This window comes from Triturus cristatus, chromosome 10 (assembly GCF_964204655.1).
Source record: "Triturus cristatus chromosome 10, aTriCri1.1, whole genome shotgun sequence".
Lineage (NCBI taxonomy): Eukaryota > Metazoa > Chordata > Amphibia > Caudata > Salamandridae > Triturus > Triturus cristatus.
The window spans coordinates 304,296,610-304,313,264 of NC_140593.1; the positions used below are offsets into that span (position 1 = coordinate 304,296,610).

The window sequence follows — 16,655 nt, forward strand, 5'->3', positions numbered from 1 at the left end:
GCCCCCTCCCACGGAAAAGGATAAAGTAAAAAACGTAGGAATTGTCATAGACAAGACACTCTCCATGCACTTTCAAATCCAAAATCTTACTGGCGCTTGCTTAGGCATACTCCGGATGCTAAAAAAAAATCCTGCCACTGTTACCGCTTGAGAGCAGAATGATCGTGGTGCAAGCCCTGGTGACATCAAAGCTTGACTATCTCAACAGCTTGTACCGCGGTCTTCCCAAATCCCTTACACAGCACCTACAAGTGGTACAAAATGCGGCAGCCAAAGCCATCCAGAGACCTAAACACAGATTTAGTATGACCCCTATTCTTAAGTCTCTAAACTGGTCCTCCATAAAAGAGCGGATGGACTTCAAAGCGATGACCATCTTCTTTAAAGCTTTCCACGGCTTAGGAGCCGGCTACCTAATTAAGCGCGTTAATCGCTACACAACATCTAGAGCCCTAAGATCTTCCAATGTCAACCTGGCCTTTATGCCTAAAATATGCCGTGCCCGCACTGGAGGCAGATCCCACGGCTTTCTAGGTGCGAAATTGTGGAATAGACTCCCTGAGTTTCTGAGACTAACCACAGACCTACTCTCTTTCACGAAGAACTTAAAAACCAGGCTTTTTAGTAACTGTTGGGTCTTTTATGCACGTTTTCCTCCCGCTGTCACTTGCCAGGATACTCTAGTCTGAGTAGCTGCATGCTTTATTAAATACACTATTTCATTTCATTAGGTTCCTGACAGTGCAAAGGAACACTCCTCCAAATTCTAAGTGCCTTATTTATGAGGCTTTGCTTTACTTTTATGCCGCTGGTGCGTCACTTTTGGTGACGCACTCGCAGCGTAATAAATGTGCCATGTTGAGCCCTATTTACAAAGTGACGCATCTAGGCTGATGCATCACTTTGTAAACCGCTGCACCACATTATACTAGTGCCAGGTATATTGTATGCAGGGTGGGTGTTCCCCCTCAAAAAGCCTCATAGAACTGGTGCATTGAAATCTATGAGAACTCAGTGCACCACTTCTAGGACTCCATTGCGTCAATATCTTACACCTGCCTCATGGCAGGTGTAAGACTGAGGCATTCACTTTTACGTGGGGCTTGCCCCATGTGAAAGGACATATTGCTGGAGTTGCGTCTATTTTCAGATACACCTCAGCAATGCATCACTTTTGCGCCTACAGATATGTCAGAAATACTGACGTATCTGTAACTCCTTGCGACATGATGCGTCATACAGTAAATATGACGCATGCATCATGTCTCAAGGAGTGCGCACTAAGAAGTGACGCAGCCCTGGTTTCACACAGCGATGCATCACTTCTCATAAATAAGGCCCTAAATGTGTTTACATCTAATATTCAGGGATAGGTATGTGTGTTTTCAATATTGTAACACAACAGCAGCTCACCAATATTACTGCAAATAATCTCTGTGACGCCCTCCCATTTCTTATATGTTAGGCCTTGTTTTGGTCTAAAAGAAACTTTTTTTTGTGTATATTGCATGAAACATAAACACAACATTTCTCTGCAAAATGGCTGTACTAGACTCACACATCAGGTACATAAAAAATAAATGAAAGGAAAACAGTATTTAAAACAATCTGTTTAAGAAATATTCACGGCCATTAGGGCAAAACTCTGGAGAACGGAGCTGACTCTGTCAGGGGGCCCCCTGAGAGGCTGGGGCCCTGGGCCAGAGCCCACTTTGCCCATGCATTAAAACGTCTCTGGCTGAACCATCACAAAGGAACACCCAGAGGGAACTGGAATATTGGGATACCACAATAAATATATACATGTACAAAATACTCTACATTCACATACCTTGAATATATATACATCATCAAGGTACATATATGAGGAGTTAAATATAGTGAGCATATACTTACCTACACATAATTATCTGTCAATGTTTTGGTACTTGATAGTTTGACAGCAGCATTCTGCTGTCTCAGTCTACTCCCTACTCAATTTTGTATACCTCCCCTATGTTTGAAACATGCATATTCCCTCATCATCATTTAAAGCTAAACCCCTAGAATGAGCAGGGCCTTTGAGCCATGTAAAACCTCTCATCACCCTTAAACCTTATTTGTGTGCAGTGCTTTTATACCAATTATTATTTCATTCACTGGCTAAAGAACTTGATTATATTGTGCATTCCATCAAGTCAACACGTTTTGCGGTATATTTCTTCAAATGATAATTTCCTGTTATACTAAAAGTCCACCCGCATTTAATTCGGGCAGGCGGACCTTCATGTTGGTGGTATGCATTCTCCATCGCCATTGCTATGAAGTATACATACTGCCATCATATAAGTCACCACTCATCCAGATGGCAGAAGACTTGGGCACTAAAGTCGTCGCACATGCTGACGATACTCAGCTTCTGTTCACCTGGAAGAAACATGAGTCATCATCGTTCCATGTCAAAATCTGTCTCGCAGCGGAGTTCAATTGGCTCAGCACTGCCCAGCTTAAATGCAACGAGGATAAAACAAAGAAGTTATTCTCTGGCAATTTTCCCCCTATGTTTTGGCACACCTTTTGGCCGGATGAGTCTCCCTGGCCTTCCACTCAGGAAGCTAAGTTTTAGCAGTCAAATTAATAAACTGACTGGAACATGCTTTGGCATACTGAAATTACTCAAAAAATGTCTGCCTCTCCTTAGCCGCAAAAGAAACGGTCACCAGAGCGCTCATTACCTCCTGTCTTGATTATGCCAATGCACTGTATGCCGGCCTGCTTGTTATCTACTGGATACATTACAGGTGGTCCAAAACGCTAGAATGCTTTTCAATCTCCCTAGAAGAACCAGTGTCAGGTTGCAACTGCATAACTTACACTGGCTACCTGTGAAAGCACGGGTCAAATTCAAAACCTTGGTAACGGCTCATGCTGCTCTTAGGAAGCGTTTCCAGCTTAATGCCCCTTGCAGGCAACTGCGCTTTTCCAATATGCTGAGGGCGAGCACTCCAAGATTCGGACGTAAAAGGACAGGTGGCAGTTCCCTGACCTATACGGCTGCTGTGGCCTGGAACTCACTGCTTTTCTGCTCTAGGGCTTGCGTCGGGACACTCTTTTGAGTAGCTGTGCGCATTACAAACCTTATTAACATAACATAACCTCCTCAGTTTTCAAACCTAAAATGTCTGCTAAAGACTAGAAAGATAATGGAAGAATGGTATGCACCAAAATATATCCTGACCCTCTGTGCTCCCCCCCTTTCCCGGCACTAGTGCAAGATGTCTTTCTCTAAAACAGACAAAAGACCACCACTGTGCTTCCTCTCTGTGATAACTACTTCTTGGAGGTCAATGGGATCATCATCAAGCTAGTATCATCCCATGAAAAAGGGTCTCTTTTCATAGAGGGCAAGTGGATTATATTCTTTATAAAGAATTAACAAACAACATTTTTGTAGTGTCAGAATGGAAACCTGAAAAGTTTTGCCAGGATGAAGAATTCTAGCAAACTGCTTAAAACTAATTGCCCTGGAGGAGGGAATTTCCTACTCCGAGTCTGAACTCAAGAAGGATATCATCTCATGCCCTACCTGAGAGTGGTGAGAAAGACGTGAAGAATTCCATTGCATATTGCCAATAGATCTACAATTAATAAGGTTTGTTTCACTTCAAGGAATTGATGCCATTAGTGCTTAACATATTTGTTACAAAGCAAGAGCAACAGGTTCGCCACTTCTTACCACACAAATTAGCAATTGATGATCACCTAGAAGATCAACCACCTCGTGAAGGATAAGATCAGCTTCCCTGATCAAATCCCATGGGGAGAAGAGCAGAATTGCATTATCAAAAATGTTGCAAAGCTGCAGTTCATCCAGTGAAGCAAAGATTGATAGCTATTCTTTTCTTCCAATGTTTCATTTTCTTAGCTCCTTATCCGTCCCCGGGACCAATGGCTTACACCAGAGGGGAATAACCTTTGTAGCATTTTGTTGTCTGTTGGACAATTAGGAAGGCACTGGCCTTTTAATGTTATGCTTCAAACAAGTTTGGCTCTCAGTATCTGCTGGGCTCCACCGGAGAGCGTTTGAAGAGCAAAACACCTGTGTCTGAGGATTAGAAAAATTTAATATTTAACAGACTTCTTAGGTACCAAGGTTTGCTCTGTTGAAAGAACTACAACTTTGCAAAGATGAACCACATTTACCGTAATGCACTGATAGGGATATCAAAGTCTTTTTTACACTTGAAACTCAGAGAGGAAGGCTATTGGTGAATGCGCATAGAGGCTGTTTTGTATTAAATGGTTCCTGGGGCCAATGCCTTTCACCAGAGAAGGATTACCCTTGTAGTAACATGCTCTTTGCTGGACTTTTAAGAAGACAGTGGTGTTGGATATTATAGTGCAAACAGATTTGGTGCTCATTATCTGCTGTGCTCCAACGATGAGCTTCATGCACCAATCATTCACTCAATGCTCTATGGAGCCTTCTTGGGATTTCTTGTCATCAGCCCTTGGGGAAATGGGGAGCCCAAGGGCAATCTTGAGCTTGGGGTGAGGGCCCCACGTGCACAGCCTCCCATTGGCATTGGAATTTGTTTAATAAAGTTGCGCTGACTCCTGTGGGACCCAAAGATCGGGTGGAGCACCCCTCGACTTCTTGTCCGGTGTTCTTAAAAAGGCAACGCTTTAACCAGCTGTGTCTCCAGTCCATATGTCCAATTTGCTCCATCTTTAGCTTGTTTTGCTCCTGATGGGCAGGCCTAGCTATCAGGAGCATTTTCCACAGGCATCGTTGCCTCTAAAAAGGATGCATTCTGCAGGGATCTGAATTTGCTGGCTCCCTGCACCAGCATTCCAATCTGCCTGGTGCACTTCTCCTGCTGGTGGGGCATCTTGTACAGCCCCTCTGCAACCAACCAGCTGAGTACACTTCAGCATGCCCACTCCCTAGGCCCCATAGTCTCCTTGCTGTCTTGCAGAGCACCTGTGGTGGAAAGCGAAGTCCTGGACTTTCCCCACAACTGGTCATCAGGAGGCATAAGGGATACAGTGTCACTGGCCTTGGAGTGATCCATCCTAGTCCTGTAGTTAGCTGATATCAAAGTCCTTAGTCCATCTTTGCATCAAGTGGTTTCTACTTTCAGGTGGGCATCCTGCCTGCAAACGCCGCCTCCCAGGTCCAGGGTCTTCTCAGCTGTCTCTCCCTTGTTCTGGGCTTTTTAAGTGGGGTAGAGGGTTCTAGATGCCAGACGCCTTTGGCCAATGCTTGGATGTCACATCATCGCCCCACCCCATTACTACCCTCCTGCACAGCATTTTGGGAAAATCCACAATGGCAACTTCACGTTTTCTCTGGAAAGAGCTCTTCTAATGGCCTCAGCTCTGCCCCTAACTTACATCATTGCCAGATCGCTTCCAGCGAAACTTTAAACTTGAGGCCCTACTGTATTGCTCCAGAGGACTGTGTTTCCTCCTTTGTTTAGGGGATGGGGCTGTTCCAACCCAGGTTCAGTGTGACAGGCTAATTATCAGATGGTATGCAGACATAATAAGTTTTAAATATCGATATACCATAATATCGATTTTTAAATTTGGATGTGACAGAATATCGACCTGTAAGAATATCGTCAACAAGAATATCGACATGCAGGTACGAAATATCGTTTTACTTGATATCGAAGTTAGTAATATCGTAAGTAAAAATATCGTTGTTTATAATATCGAGAAAAAAAATTAGTGTTCTGTATGTTAGTATATGTGTTAAAAGTATAGCTTATTTTTCTAATGTATGTTTGAATTTTTTACAAGTAATTAATTTTATGTTAATTAATTTTTGCGTATTTTAGTTCTGTAGCGGGTTGTGGGTTTATAGGGGAATAGGGTGTGAAGTAATTTAATAATAATATATTAATTAATAATGTTTTTGAAATTATTAATACAAATATATATATATATAGTGTTTTAGTTCCGTAGCGGGTTGTGGGTTTATAGGGTAATAGGGTGGGCAGTAATTTAATTGAAATTAATTAATTAATAATTGTATTAATTAATATTTTTGTATTTAACAATTTGGGGCCGATTCCAATCCTGGAAAAAGGCAGTTCGAATCATTGTACGGAGCTTTTGCTCCGTACAACTCGTACCCGGTAAACTGTCCCTACAACCTAGGAAGTACGATTCGTACAGAAAGCCTATTTCCGTACGAATCGTACAAAAGACCGTACGTGGAACAAATACCTACGATTCTGATCCGGAACAGCTTGTACGCGACGTCCGGACGTATTCAGGCAGCGGTTTCCGGCCTAGCAAGCACGATTCGTCTCTACGTCACTCTGTACACCTCTTTTTTTACGGGAGTCAAACACAGCCGGAAAAGCAGAGTCAGACGCGAACCGCTACGCTACGGAGCCCCGGTACGCGACGTACACGCCATGAACCCCATCGTACGTGTCATCCCGGTCCTCCTAGCCTATGACCTGGTGCACCGGACCCGACGCACATGCCACAGAAGGTGAGAACAACACCCAGGGGCCAGGGTGGGGTGAGGGGCAGGAAACAAACCCCATACTCAAAGCCAAACCTATAATATGGAGGCCATACATTACCACCAGGGTCTAGTCACTTGGGGGGGGCGTGGCCAGCAACCCCTGCGTACCGCAACAACAGAAGTGTACGGTGCGTTGCACACGTACCCCTACGGCACCATTAGAACAGTGCTATGTACAGTGCGTACAACGCCATTGCTAGGTACGGTGCGTACACCGCCATTGCTATGTACTGTGCGTACACCGCCATTGCTATGTACGGTGCGTACACCGATGGTGCGTACACAGCCATTGCTATGTACAGTGCGTACACCAACATTGTATTTGTACAAGTCATTCCCCGTGTACGGGACGTTTTCTGTACAAATCGTAAATCGGAAAGCCGGTCCGGATCGTACTTGTACGCTCGGACTGTCTTTTTACGGTTCGTACAGAAAAGTGTCCGGGTCCGTCTCGTACAATTTTTCCCGCTACGATTTGTACGGATCGCGCCGATCCGTATGTACTTTTTCCCGTACGAATCGTACTTCACGGGTCGGACGTGACTTGTACGATTCGTACGGAAAAAAATACGGATACGAGTCGTACGGGAAAAAAAAATACAGGATCGGAATCGACCCCTTAATGTTGTTAATTGTGTTAATTAATTTGTTAATAATTAATTTTTAATTGGTTATTAATAATTAATAATTAATTGGTAAATATGTTAATTGTGTACTTTTTTAGGCGCGGGTTGTGGTTTTATAGGGGAGTAGGGTGGGAAGTAATTTAATTATAATTAATAATTGTATTAATTAATATTTAATATTTTATATAGTTAATTGTTTTAAAATGTTTATTAATCAGTTATTAATTGGATATTAATTATTAATAATTGATTGGTAAATATGTTAATTGTGTAATTTTTTTTTAGGAGTGGGTTGTGGGTTGATAGGGGAGTAGGGTGCGAAGTAATTTAATTTTAATAACATTTTTATTATTTGTTATATAATATTAATTTAAAGTCATTTTATAGTGTTAATTGTGTGATATAATGTATTTTTGATGGATTTTAAATTATTTGTTAATTGTTATTAATTAATTAATTAATTGGTAATTAATTTTGTTAATTGTGTATTATTTTACAATATTGTTGGAGTTGTTTATAGGGGAATATGGTGGGAGGTAAATTATTTTTGACCAATTAATTATTTCTTAATTAATGTTAATTATATTGCATGAGTGGGAATAATAAATTATTCCCCTTCGCTATCCCACACTTTCCCTACTGTTGCATTTGATGCAGTGGAAATAGTAAATTATTCTCCTACGCTATCCAACACTTTCCCTACTGTTACACTTGGTGGAGTGGGAATAGTAAATTATTCCCACCTGCTATCCAGTACTTTCCCTACTGTTGCACTCACTCAAGTGGGAATAGTCATTCTTACCCCCCCGCTATCCAACACTTTCCCTACTGTTGCAATTACTGGAGTGGGAATAGTCATTTTTACCGCTCTGCTATCCAACACTTTCCCTACTGTTACACTCGTTGGAGTGGGAATAGTAATTTTTACATCCCCGCTATCCAACACTTTCCCTACTGTTGCACTCACTGGAGTGGGAATAGTAATTTTTACCCACCCGTTATCCAACAATTTCCCTACTGTTGCACTCACTGGAGTAGGAATAGTAAATTTTACCCCTCCACTATCCAACACTTTCCCTACTGTTACATTCGTTGGAGTGGGAATATTAATTCATACCTCTCCGCTATCCAACACTTTCCCTACTTTTGCACTCACTGGAGTGGGAATAGTCATTTTTACCAACCTGCTATCCAACACTTTCCCTACTGTTGCATTTGCTGGAGTGGGAATAGTAATTTTTACCAACCCGCTATCCAACACATTCCCTACTGTTTCACTCACTGAAGTGGGAATAGCAAATTTTACCCCTCCCGCTATCCAACACTTTCCCTACTGTTACACTTGTTGGAGTGGGAATATTAATTTATACCTCTCCGCTATCCAACACTTTCCCTACTGTTGCACTCACTGGAGTGGGAATAGTAATTTTTACCCTCCCACTATCCAACACTTTCCCTACTGTTGCAATTACTGGAGTGGGAATGGTAATTTTAACCCCTCTGCTAGCCAACACTTTCCCTACTGTTGCACTTGCTGGAGTGGGAATAGTAAATTATTCCCCTCCGCTATCCAACACCTTCCCTACTGTTGCACTCTCTGGAGTGGGAATAGTAATGTTATCCTCTACGCTGTCCAACTTTTTCCCTACTGTTATTGTTAATGTAGTGTAAAATATTTTTTTACAAATAAATATTAATTTTAATATTTCAATATATTATATATATTTTATTTTTATATTTACATTACCGGTTTATATATATATTTATGTTTTTAGAACTTTTATTATAATTAAATAAGATAATGATTAATATTATTAAGTTAATGTATATATAATTTTCTTTAAATATGTATGTTTAATTTTTTATATATTACATTTATTCTTGATCAATTTTAACTTTTTAAAATAATTCTAACTATGTTTTTAATAATTATATTTATTATTTAATTTTATATTATTTTTAAGACATTTTAAAAAAACGATATTTTAAACAACGATATTTTAAACAACGATATTTTGGTTTCAATATTTTTGTACTTACCTTTGTAGAGATAGGATGTCGATATACTGTCCATCGATATTCTGTACTCGATATTCTTGTAGGTCTATATTCTGTCCTTCGATATTCTGTCAGTGATCCTTATCAAATACAGATTTCCACCATGCCCCATTCCTCTTCCGGGAACTGGGAGAATAATTGATCATTACTCCTTTTGTATTAGGAGGACTTTGTTCCCTCTGCTGAGAAACAGAGTAATTAACTTGGTCAAGTATATTGGGGGCTCAAAGCCCTTGAATCTGAATAAAAGCTGAACCAGAAAAATATGACAGAGAAATACTCTGGAGATATAGTGTATCAGCTCTCACCCAATTCATCACTTTCCTCATGTCTGAGGACATCTTTGTGATGTCATTGAAGACCGGAGAAATTCTACTGCGCTCATGTCAATGCATTAAATAACAGGGATCCAAAATCCTAGTTTAAAGAAAAAGAAATCTAGATTAGTAGCTATTATTAAAGAGGGTGTTTCCACTCAGGGGTTCCAAGTGGCATCATTAGCATGGAGTTTGAAGCTTGACATTTTTGTAATTCCATTTGGAATCCAGAGGACTAAAAGTTCCTGTTATTGACAACCATTGCATTCACACCTACATGTATTCCATGACTTTCCACAGTCACTCTTCCTGTAAGCTTAACCTATGAATCTGCTATGCTGGGGGAGAGGATCATAGATGCGTAGCACACAAAATGCTCTTCTCCCCATTTCCCAAATTTCTTTGACTCCTTCCCCCTTGACCCTCCCTTAAAACACCTGCAATGCTTCCCATCTTCCCCTGGCTTTCTTTCTCTCATTCTTTTAATATATTTATAAATGTTCAGGTCTGGACGCTTACTCGTAATCCGGGTTTGGGTCTTCCGCTATCCAATGCGTGGATTACTTTTTCTGAAAGCTACAATGGCATCACACACTGAGAAGCTGCCACCTTCTCATGAGGAAAAACCTGTGGCGTAAAAATCGTCCTTGCTTGATGAAGCCTCTAAGGATTCAAGAAAACCAGAATCCAATAGTGGATTTCTTCAGGAATGAGAAGTCAAGATTAGTAAGTGGATGGAGTTAAGAAACAAGCGAAGCACCTTCCAACCAGACTGAAGCTATATTATAGTAAAAGAACAAGATAAGGAAATTACATCAAACATCACATCACAGGAAACACCAATGATTAGGAAAACCAGAAAGGAATCAAGGAAGAAGCAGCCGCGATGCAAAAGGGAAAGGAACGAGTAAGGAAAACCTGAATCAGACTAGCTGTGGAGCTGATTTACACGGCACCTGCAAACTCTCAGGTAGGTGACTACCATTTTAGAGCTGAAGGAACAACAGCTCTGTGCCCAGGAGCAGGAGGGAAGGCACCCACAGGTAAGTTAAACATGTAGCCCACAGCTGCAGGTTTCCTGCGGCATTTCCTGAGACCCAGGAACCGTGGAACCATGCAAGGTACTGTTCTCGGATGTTCAGATGACCAAGATGCCATCATTGCAACAATAAAAAAGTGATCTACCATCATACCACTCTGTTTATCTCTTTGTAACTACTCCCCAATTAGTCTGCCCTCTCTAACTCACCAGAGGACTGTTCTGTCCCAGCATGGAAAGGATGGGTGGTGAAAGGCAGGTGAAACAGTGGTTCATCATCTGCCATTTGAACTCCTCCTTTGGACTCTTTGATAGCAGAGGGAGACAGGGGAAAGCAGGGGAAGCAACTGCTCCCCTCATGACCTCACTACAGTGAAAAGAAAATATGTTTCTCTATTGTAAGATTCAAGCTTAGAATAACAGATGCCAAATCGTGTAATCTCAATAACAGCTTCCTATGGAAACCATTCTCAGTAACAGCTTCATGGACTTTCGCTCATTTTCATTGTATTTCTAATACAACATTAACCTTTGTTTCCTTTGCAGAGTTGATTGCTGGAGTTCCAAGAGGAGCACAGAATTTTGGATATGTAAGTTAATGTGTCAGACCTTTTTAAGAAGGATGAAAATAGAAAGAATGATTTATACCACACAGATGGTTTCTATTAGAAATTCTATTGGATCTGTAGCCAAACTCAAAGCAATATGAAACACAATTGCCAATATGCAGCATACAATTTAATGTGGAAGGGTTTCTTTAATTTTGTTCTCTGTAAATGGTTAAAACACTGGAAAGAATGTTCAGTACAAGCAGCTCTCTTATTATTGAATGTGTGCTATTTAAGTGTCTCTTGTGGCTAATAGCTAGTGAGATATATAATTAAATGTATTCCTGTTCACCATGAAATGACTACCAGCACTAAGAAGAATGTCAGTGTGGCACTTTATAATAGGTCTTTATTTTAATTTCTTCCGATGATTCATTGTATCCTACAATCATTATTTGGGCCCTATTCAGGTGAAACGTGCATGCATGAGATTCAGTGGTACTAGAAACTCTCTACCCACATGCCAAATTAATACAATACAATGTCATCACGATTGGAACTTGGAGGGTGAACATTGCTCCCAAGCTGAACCCTTTCAGAATAGTAGAAGAAAGATAAGCAGCATAGGTCTACAGCGAGTCTGCAAAAAATTGTCAAGATATGCTGTCGGATGCAAAGAAAACATTACAGAAACAGAGACTTCTATGATGCCACATAGATGCAGCTGCATCCGTATGGCAAACCAGAACAGTGTCATTCCTAAATGTGCCCCAGTGAATGCCACTGTATCCAAATCACCTGGTGCTAAAAAAGAAGACCATTGGTCCAATTGAATGCATGTATGACATTAACCCCTTCAGTGCCCGCCCCTTTCCCCGCCCTGTGCCGGCCGTTTCATTAGCGGGCGGGGTTTATGACGAGCTGGTCTCGTCATGGGCACAGCGCAACCGCGGCCCATGACGAGACCAGCTCGTCATGGGCATTGAAGAGGTTAAGAAAGAGGTGCTGCAACGTAGTTGAGTTAATTTGCAACTCAGGTTTAGCTGTTCATTTGTCTTAGATAATTCTAGTAAAGCCGTGTTATTGTTTTGTAGTGTCTCTTCTGGGAGCTCTGGCTTCGAGACAATCACTTGCAGTGGTGTAGCCCCGTTCAGTAGTGGATTAACCATTAAGGCTTGTATGCAGCTGCCCCACAGGGCAATTGCCGGATGAGGTTGACTGCCACTGTGCCCTTGTTAAGAGAAAAGGGCTCCACACTTGAAGGTCCGAGTTCACCCAGGAGAAGCCCCTTACTCTACACCCCAACCAAGTTTAGGGTGATATGTCACACCAGAGGTTTATGAATAACCACACGCTCTGAGTACTCATCTACTAAGGGTGAGGATTTAGCTTTTTTAATCCCACTTTAGGAGTTTATTTCTGAAAAGCAAAAATAAAAGCAGGACGTGATGCAAGCAGAGACCCCATACTACCTTTCTCCCACGGGAGGCGTGTGTTGCACAATTCCCGCCAGGCAGGCGCTTGATTTAAAGCCAGCTGGGAGCACTGTGGCGCGGGGCATGCTCGAAACAGAGATCCAGGGGCAGCCTACGAGCCCCATACTACCTCTCTCCTGCAGGAGGCGGGTGTTGCACAATTTGTGCCAGGAAGACATTTCACTTAAAGCCAGCTGAGAGCACCATGGCACGGGATGTGCGCGGGACGCATCCGGGTCCTTGCACGGGCCTAGAGCGGGCACTTCTGTGCGCAGCTGGATGAGGCTGAGGTGTGCCCCAGCTCTTGGTTCTTCACGGCGCAAGTTCATTCAACTCAGTTTAAGGTAACAGTTTACTCCATGATTTGTCTGTTGGTGGTGCCTTAAAGGCAAACGCAAGGGGAATATGCCCGCTGTGGGTGCTAAGAGTAGACAACCAGCTTCAAAATCTATTACCAGCTACTTGACCTGAGTGATGGGTGTTATTGACTCGGAGATAGGCAAAGTAGAGGCAGACTGGATGCCACCCTGAAAGATCCCTATGTCCTAGTTGTGAATCCCTAAGGGGAGGGCAAGTGCACCAATCTGTGCATCTCTGATGACCCAGCAGTTCTAACTATTTTAGAGTTTTCAAATTCTTCAAACAGCCCTCCTCCCAAAAGGACTAGAAAGGAACCATTGAGAGCTAAGGGTTCCACTTTCTCTCAGACTGACTCTTTGTCGCTCCTCCCAAGTGCTCGAGAGAAAAGGTCTGCCAGTCCTACTGGCAGGAAGATATTACCGGGCCTGTCTGATCTTGATAACAATTTAAAAGAGTACTGTGACAGGTGAATTGGAAAATTGGACAAATTGGAAACTTTGTTTAATAACTCTTGCTCCACGATTCTGACTAAGTTGAAGGATCTTGGTTCCAAATTGGAGACTGTTTATAAAACTCCAGGGATTGTCCAGCCCTTACTTACGCGATCTTCTCTTGGTAGAGAGCAATTAACAGTCCCATGTAACCAGATACAATTTCATTCCCAGTCACAGTTGCGACCCCTCCTGTCTAGACTGTAACCCTTCTTATGAAGCTGTAGGCCAAAGGGGGGGAGGGGAGTGATTCATCAGGAGGTCAGCTGATTTGTAGGACATACAAATGTGTTGGTGTTCAGAGGGCTATCTTTGATTGGCCTGTGCCCCAGTGTGAGGTTCCGCATTTAAAATATAATTGTGTCTCTTGCCAGAATGATGTTTCTGATGCCTACCCACAGATCCCACCTCAATGTACCCCTTATATTATTGTGCTTGGAAATGTCCTTGAACTCTTGACCCCTCACACAGAAACTCATGCTTCCCTTTTGAAGAAAGTGTACCACTGGCTTAGAAAAACTTTAGGTGGACTTGTAATCTTCATGCGGAGATATTGACAGTCAGAAAAGTTCCTTGGATAGGGACAAGTATGAAAACGTGAAAAGCGGATTGTATTATTATCAATTTCAAAAAGCCCTCATTTACTAGAGCGATGCTACAGTGTCTCAATCCTCAAACAAATCGACAAGTTAACATTAAAGCACACCCACTTGGTGTTTTTTTGTTCTCCACCTTACAGTGTTCATAGACTTTCTAAAGCTCAGGTCCCTAGTAGCGAACACCTTAGTCCTAGACCAATCTTAGCCAGTCAGCCAATGACTTCTAATAGGTTTCTACCCCTTTCATCACTGGACCAGATGCACTGACTCATCAGTCCTACCTTAATTGTTCCTGGTAACGAAGGGCACCACCCCATGCAGAGGGTATGCCCTCCTGTGTGTACTATAGCTCCGGTAGATGCATGGAGCTTTACATTTATATCTTGGAATGAGGCTGGTTTACGGACCAAATTGAACAATGTAGACTGGTTGAAATTTGTCAACTAGTATGATATTATGTGTTGCCAGGAAACATGGGACTATAAACCGAGGTACCTTAATGGGTATTCTACAATTTGTTGCCCTGCAACTTCATCTTTGGCGGGCATGTCTAAGGGTGGTCTTGCTACATTTGTTTCTATTAAACTCATGGGGTGTGACAGGGCCATTGTTGATCAACTACGCTGGCTACACGGGCAGACATCTACTAAGATTCGATACAGTAAAGAGGGCAATTTATCCCCTAAAATAAACGCTTTTGTTGGTGTACAACAAGGGTGTGTTTTAGCACCTTTTTAGTTTTTACTGTATTTTAATAGCTTGAAAGATTTTTTGTGTAAAAGGGGTAAAGACATGGCGAAGATAGGTTCCTGCCCCATTCTAGGTCTTTTATATGCAGATGACATGGTTCTACTAACCAGAACTGCCAACGGGCTACAGACGCTGTTGGATGATTTTAACACTTTTATGTCTGAACTGGGTCTGAAGACAAACCTCTCCAAATCATTCATCATTATAAGTGGTTCCAAATTTGCAAAATCCCAGAAATTCACAATCTCGGGTACGGAAGAAGCTAAAGTGCCTAATTTTACATATTTCGAAATTCCATTTGATGCAGCCTTTAATTTGAAATGTTTGCTAAAAATTAGGTCACCTCAACTCCAGAAATCTAATCTAAATCTGCTGGGCGCAAACCTTCTGGCATGACGGTGCCGGAGTACTGTTAGCGAGCAGAGAAGATGCTGCCAGGGTGGTCTCCTGTCTACCCCCACAACATCTGAATGCGGCAGACGGACCGCCGCTGTGGTGGGATGGCGGTAGAGACACCAAGATCAAAATCAGGCCCTTAGCTCTTAAAACTCTTTACTCCCTTGGATAACTCTGAGCCACTTAGTTTCCAAAACTATTAAAAGAGTTGTTTCCCTCGTTCAAGTTTCTTTGCTTTTCTGATTTATTAAGTGAAAGAATCTGAAGAACATTCATGTTACAAAGCAGAAATTCTCAATTCTCAATGTACAATAGGATATTAAAAGCGTCAGTATCAGATTCCAATGTGGCACCCTAGGCAGCTTACGGTTTTAGTAGCAGTGGAAGGGTCTGCATAGTCACTTCTATTGGACGTCTTGCAAGAGTTTGAAGGGCATTTGCAGTAGGGCGGTAACAAAATCCACTCAATACAGTTCATTGGTAATGGAAAATAAATCACAGGTGATCCTGGGATTAAATAAATATTCCAGTACATGTGTATTTTTACACAGATGTCCTGATTCTACTGTTTCATTGCTTACCTCACTGGTTAGCTAATGATATAAAAAGAAATAGGATGAAAGTGAAATAAATTACAAAGTTAACTGCATATTTATCTTTCTCTTAGGTTACTATAATTAATTCCACAGACATGACGTTTATTCAGAATTTCACTGGAGAACAGGTAATGGCTCATTGTAGTGTTATGTTAAAGCAACGTGCTATATAATATCATAACATGTTGAAAAAATGTGTTTAAAAATATAGATTCCTGTGTTGGCATTTATTTTTTCAGATGGCATCCTACTTTGGTTACACTGTTGCAGTCTCTGATGTTAACAATGATGGGTAGGTCATGAAATACGATTTTCCATCAGTATTCTGCATTTGTGATCTTATTGTATTTAAATAACATATGTGCGACCTAGAGCCAGAAGAGGCATTTGAATGTTTTCAAAAAGTTGAAGTTTATATATTAGTTCTCAGTCTGTTCTCCTTCGTGGACGTGAAACCATATACCCTTGGTCTTCGTCAACAAGTCAGGTCCAAGTAAAGTTCACTCTTTCAGCCAACTTTACAGTTTTCTGTAATATTTTACACATTTTCAGGATTTTTAGGGACTGATGAGTGGGTGTAGTATTGTGTACCAGATGTTTCGTCATCAAAGAGTTCTACAACACTGGGAGATGAAAATAAAATGTAATATGTTTACAGACTGTTTTAATTTACATAACTAAGGGAGCCGTGTGTGGTTGTAAACTGGCAGAGTTTCCACGTGCATTACACCAGAAGTCCCTCTACCCCATTTAGAGGCAGGTTTGTTTGTAGTGGCAAAGCCACTATTGGCTCCAACCTAGAAAATGACCATCCAGCAGCCCACCCATCTCAGGGTCGTCTACCTAAGAGCACTGTGGTCCCTGGCAGGAAGAA

The 16,655-nt window shown here is 41.7% G+C and overlaps 1 protein-coding gene across 1 annotated transcript in view; it reads left to right on the forward strand.

Annotated features, from left to right (window-relative positions):
- Positions 1 to 16,655, forward strand: part of ITGA8 (integrin subunit alpha 8) — a 652,632-nt gene that overhangs the window by 225,720 nt on the left and 410,257 nt on the right. The window contains exons 9-11 of the mRNA XM_085631247.1: positions 11,113 to 11,156; positions 15,853 to 15,909; positions 16,021 to 16,073. Of these exons, the coding sequence (XP_085487373.1) occupies positions 11,113 to 11,156; positions 15,853 to 15,909; positions 16,021 to 16,073 (154 nt within the window). The remainder of the gene's footprint in view (positions 1 to 11,112; positions 11,157 to 15,852; positions 15,910 to 16,020; positions 16,074 to 16,655) is intronic.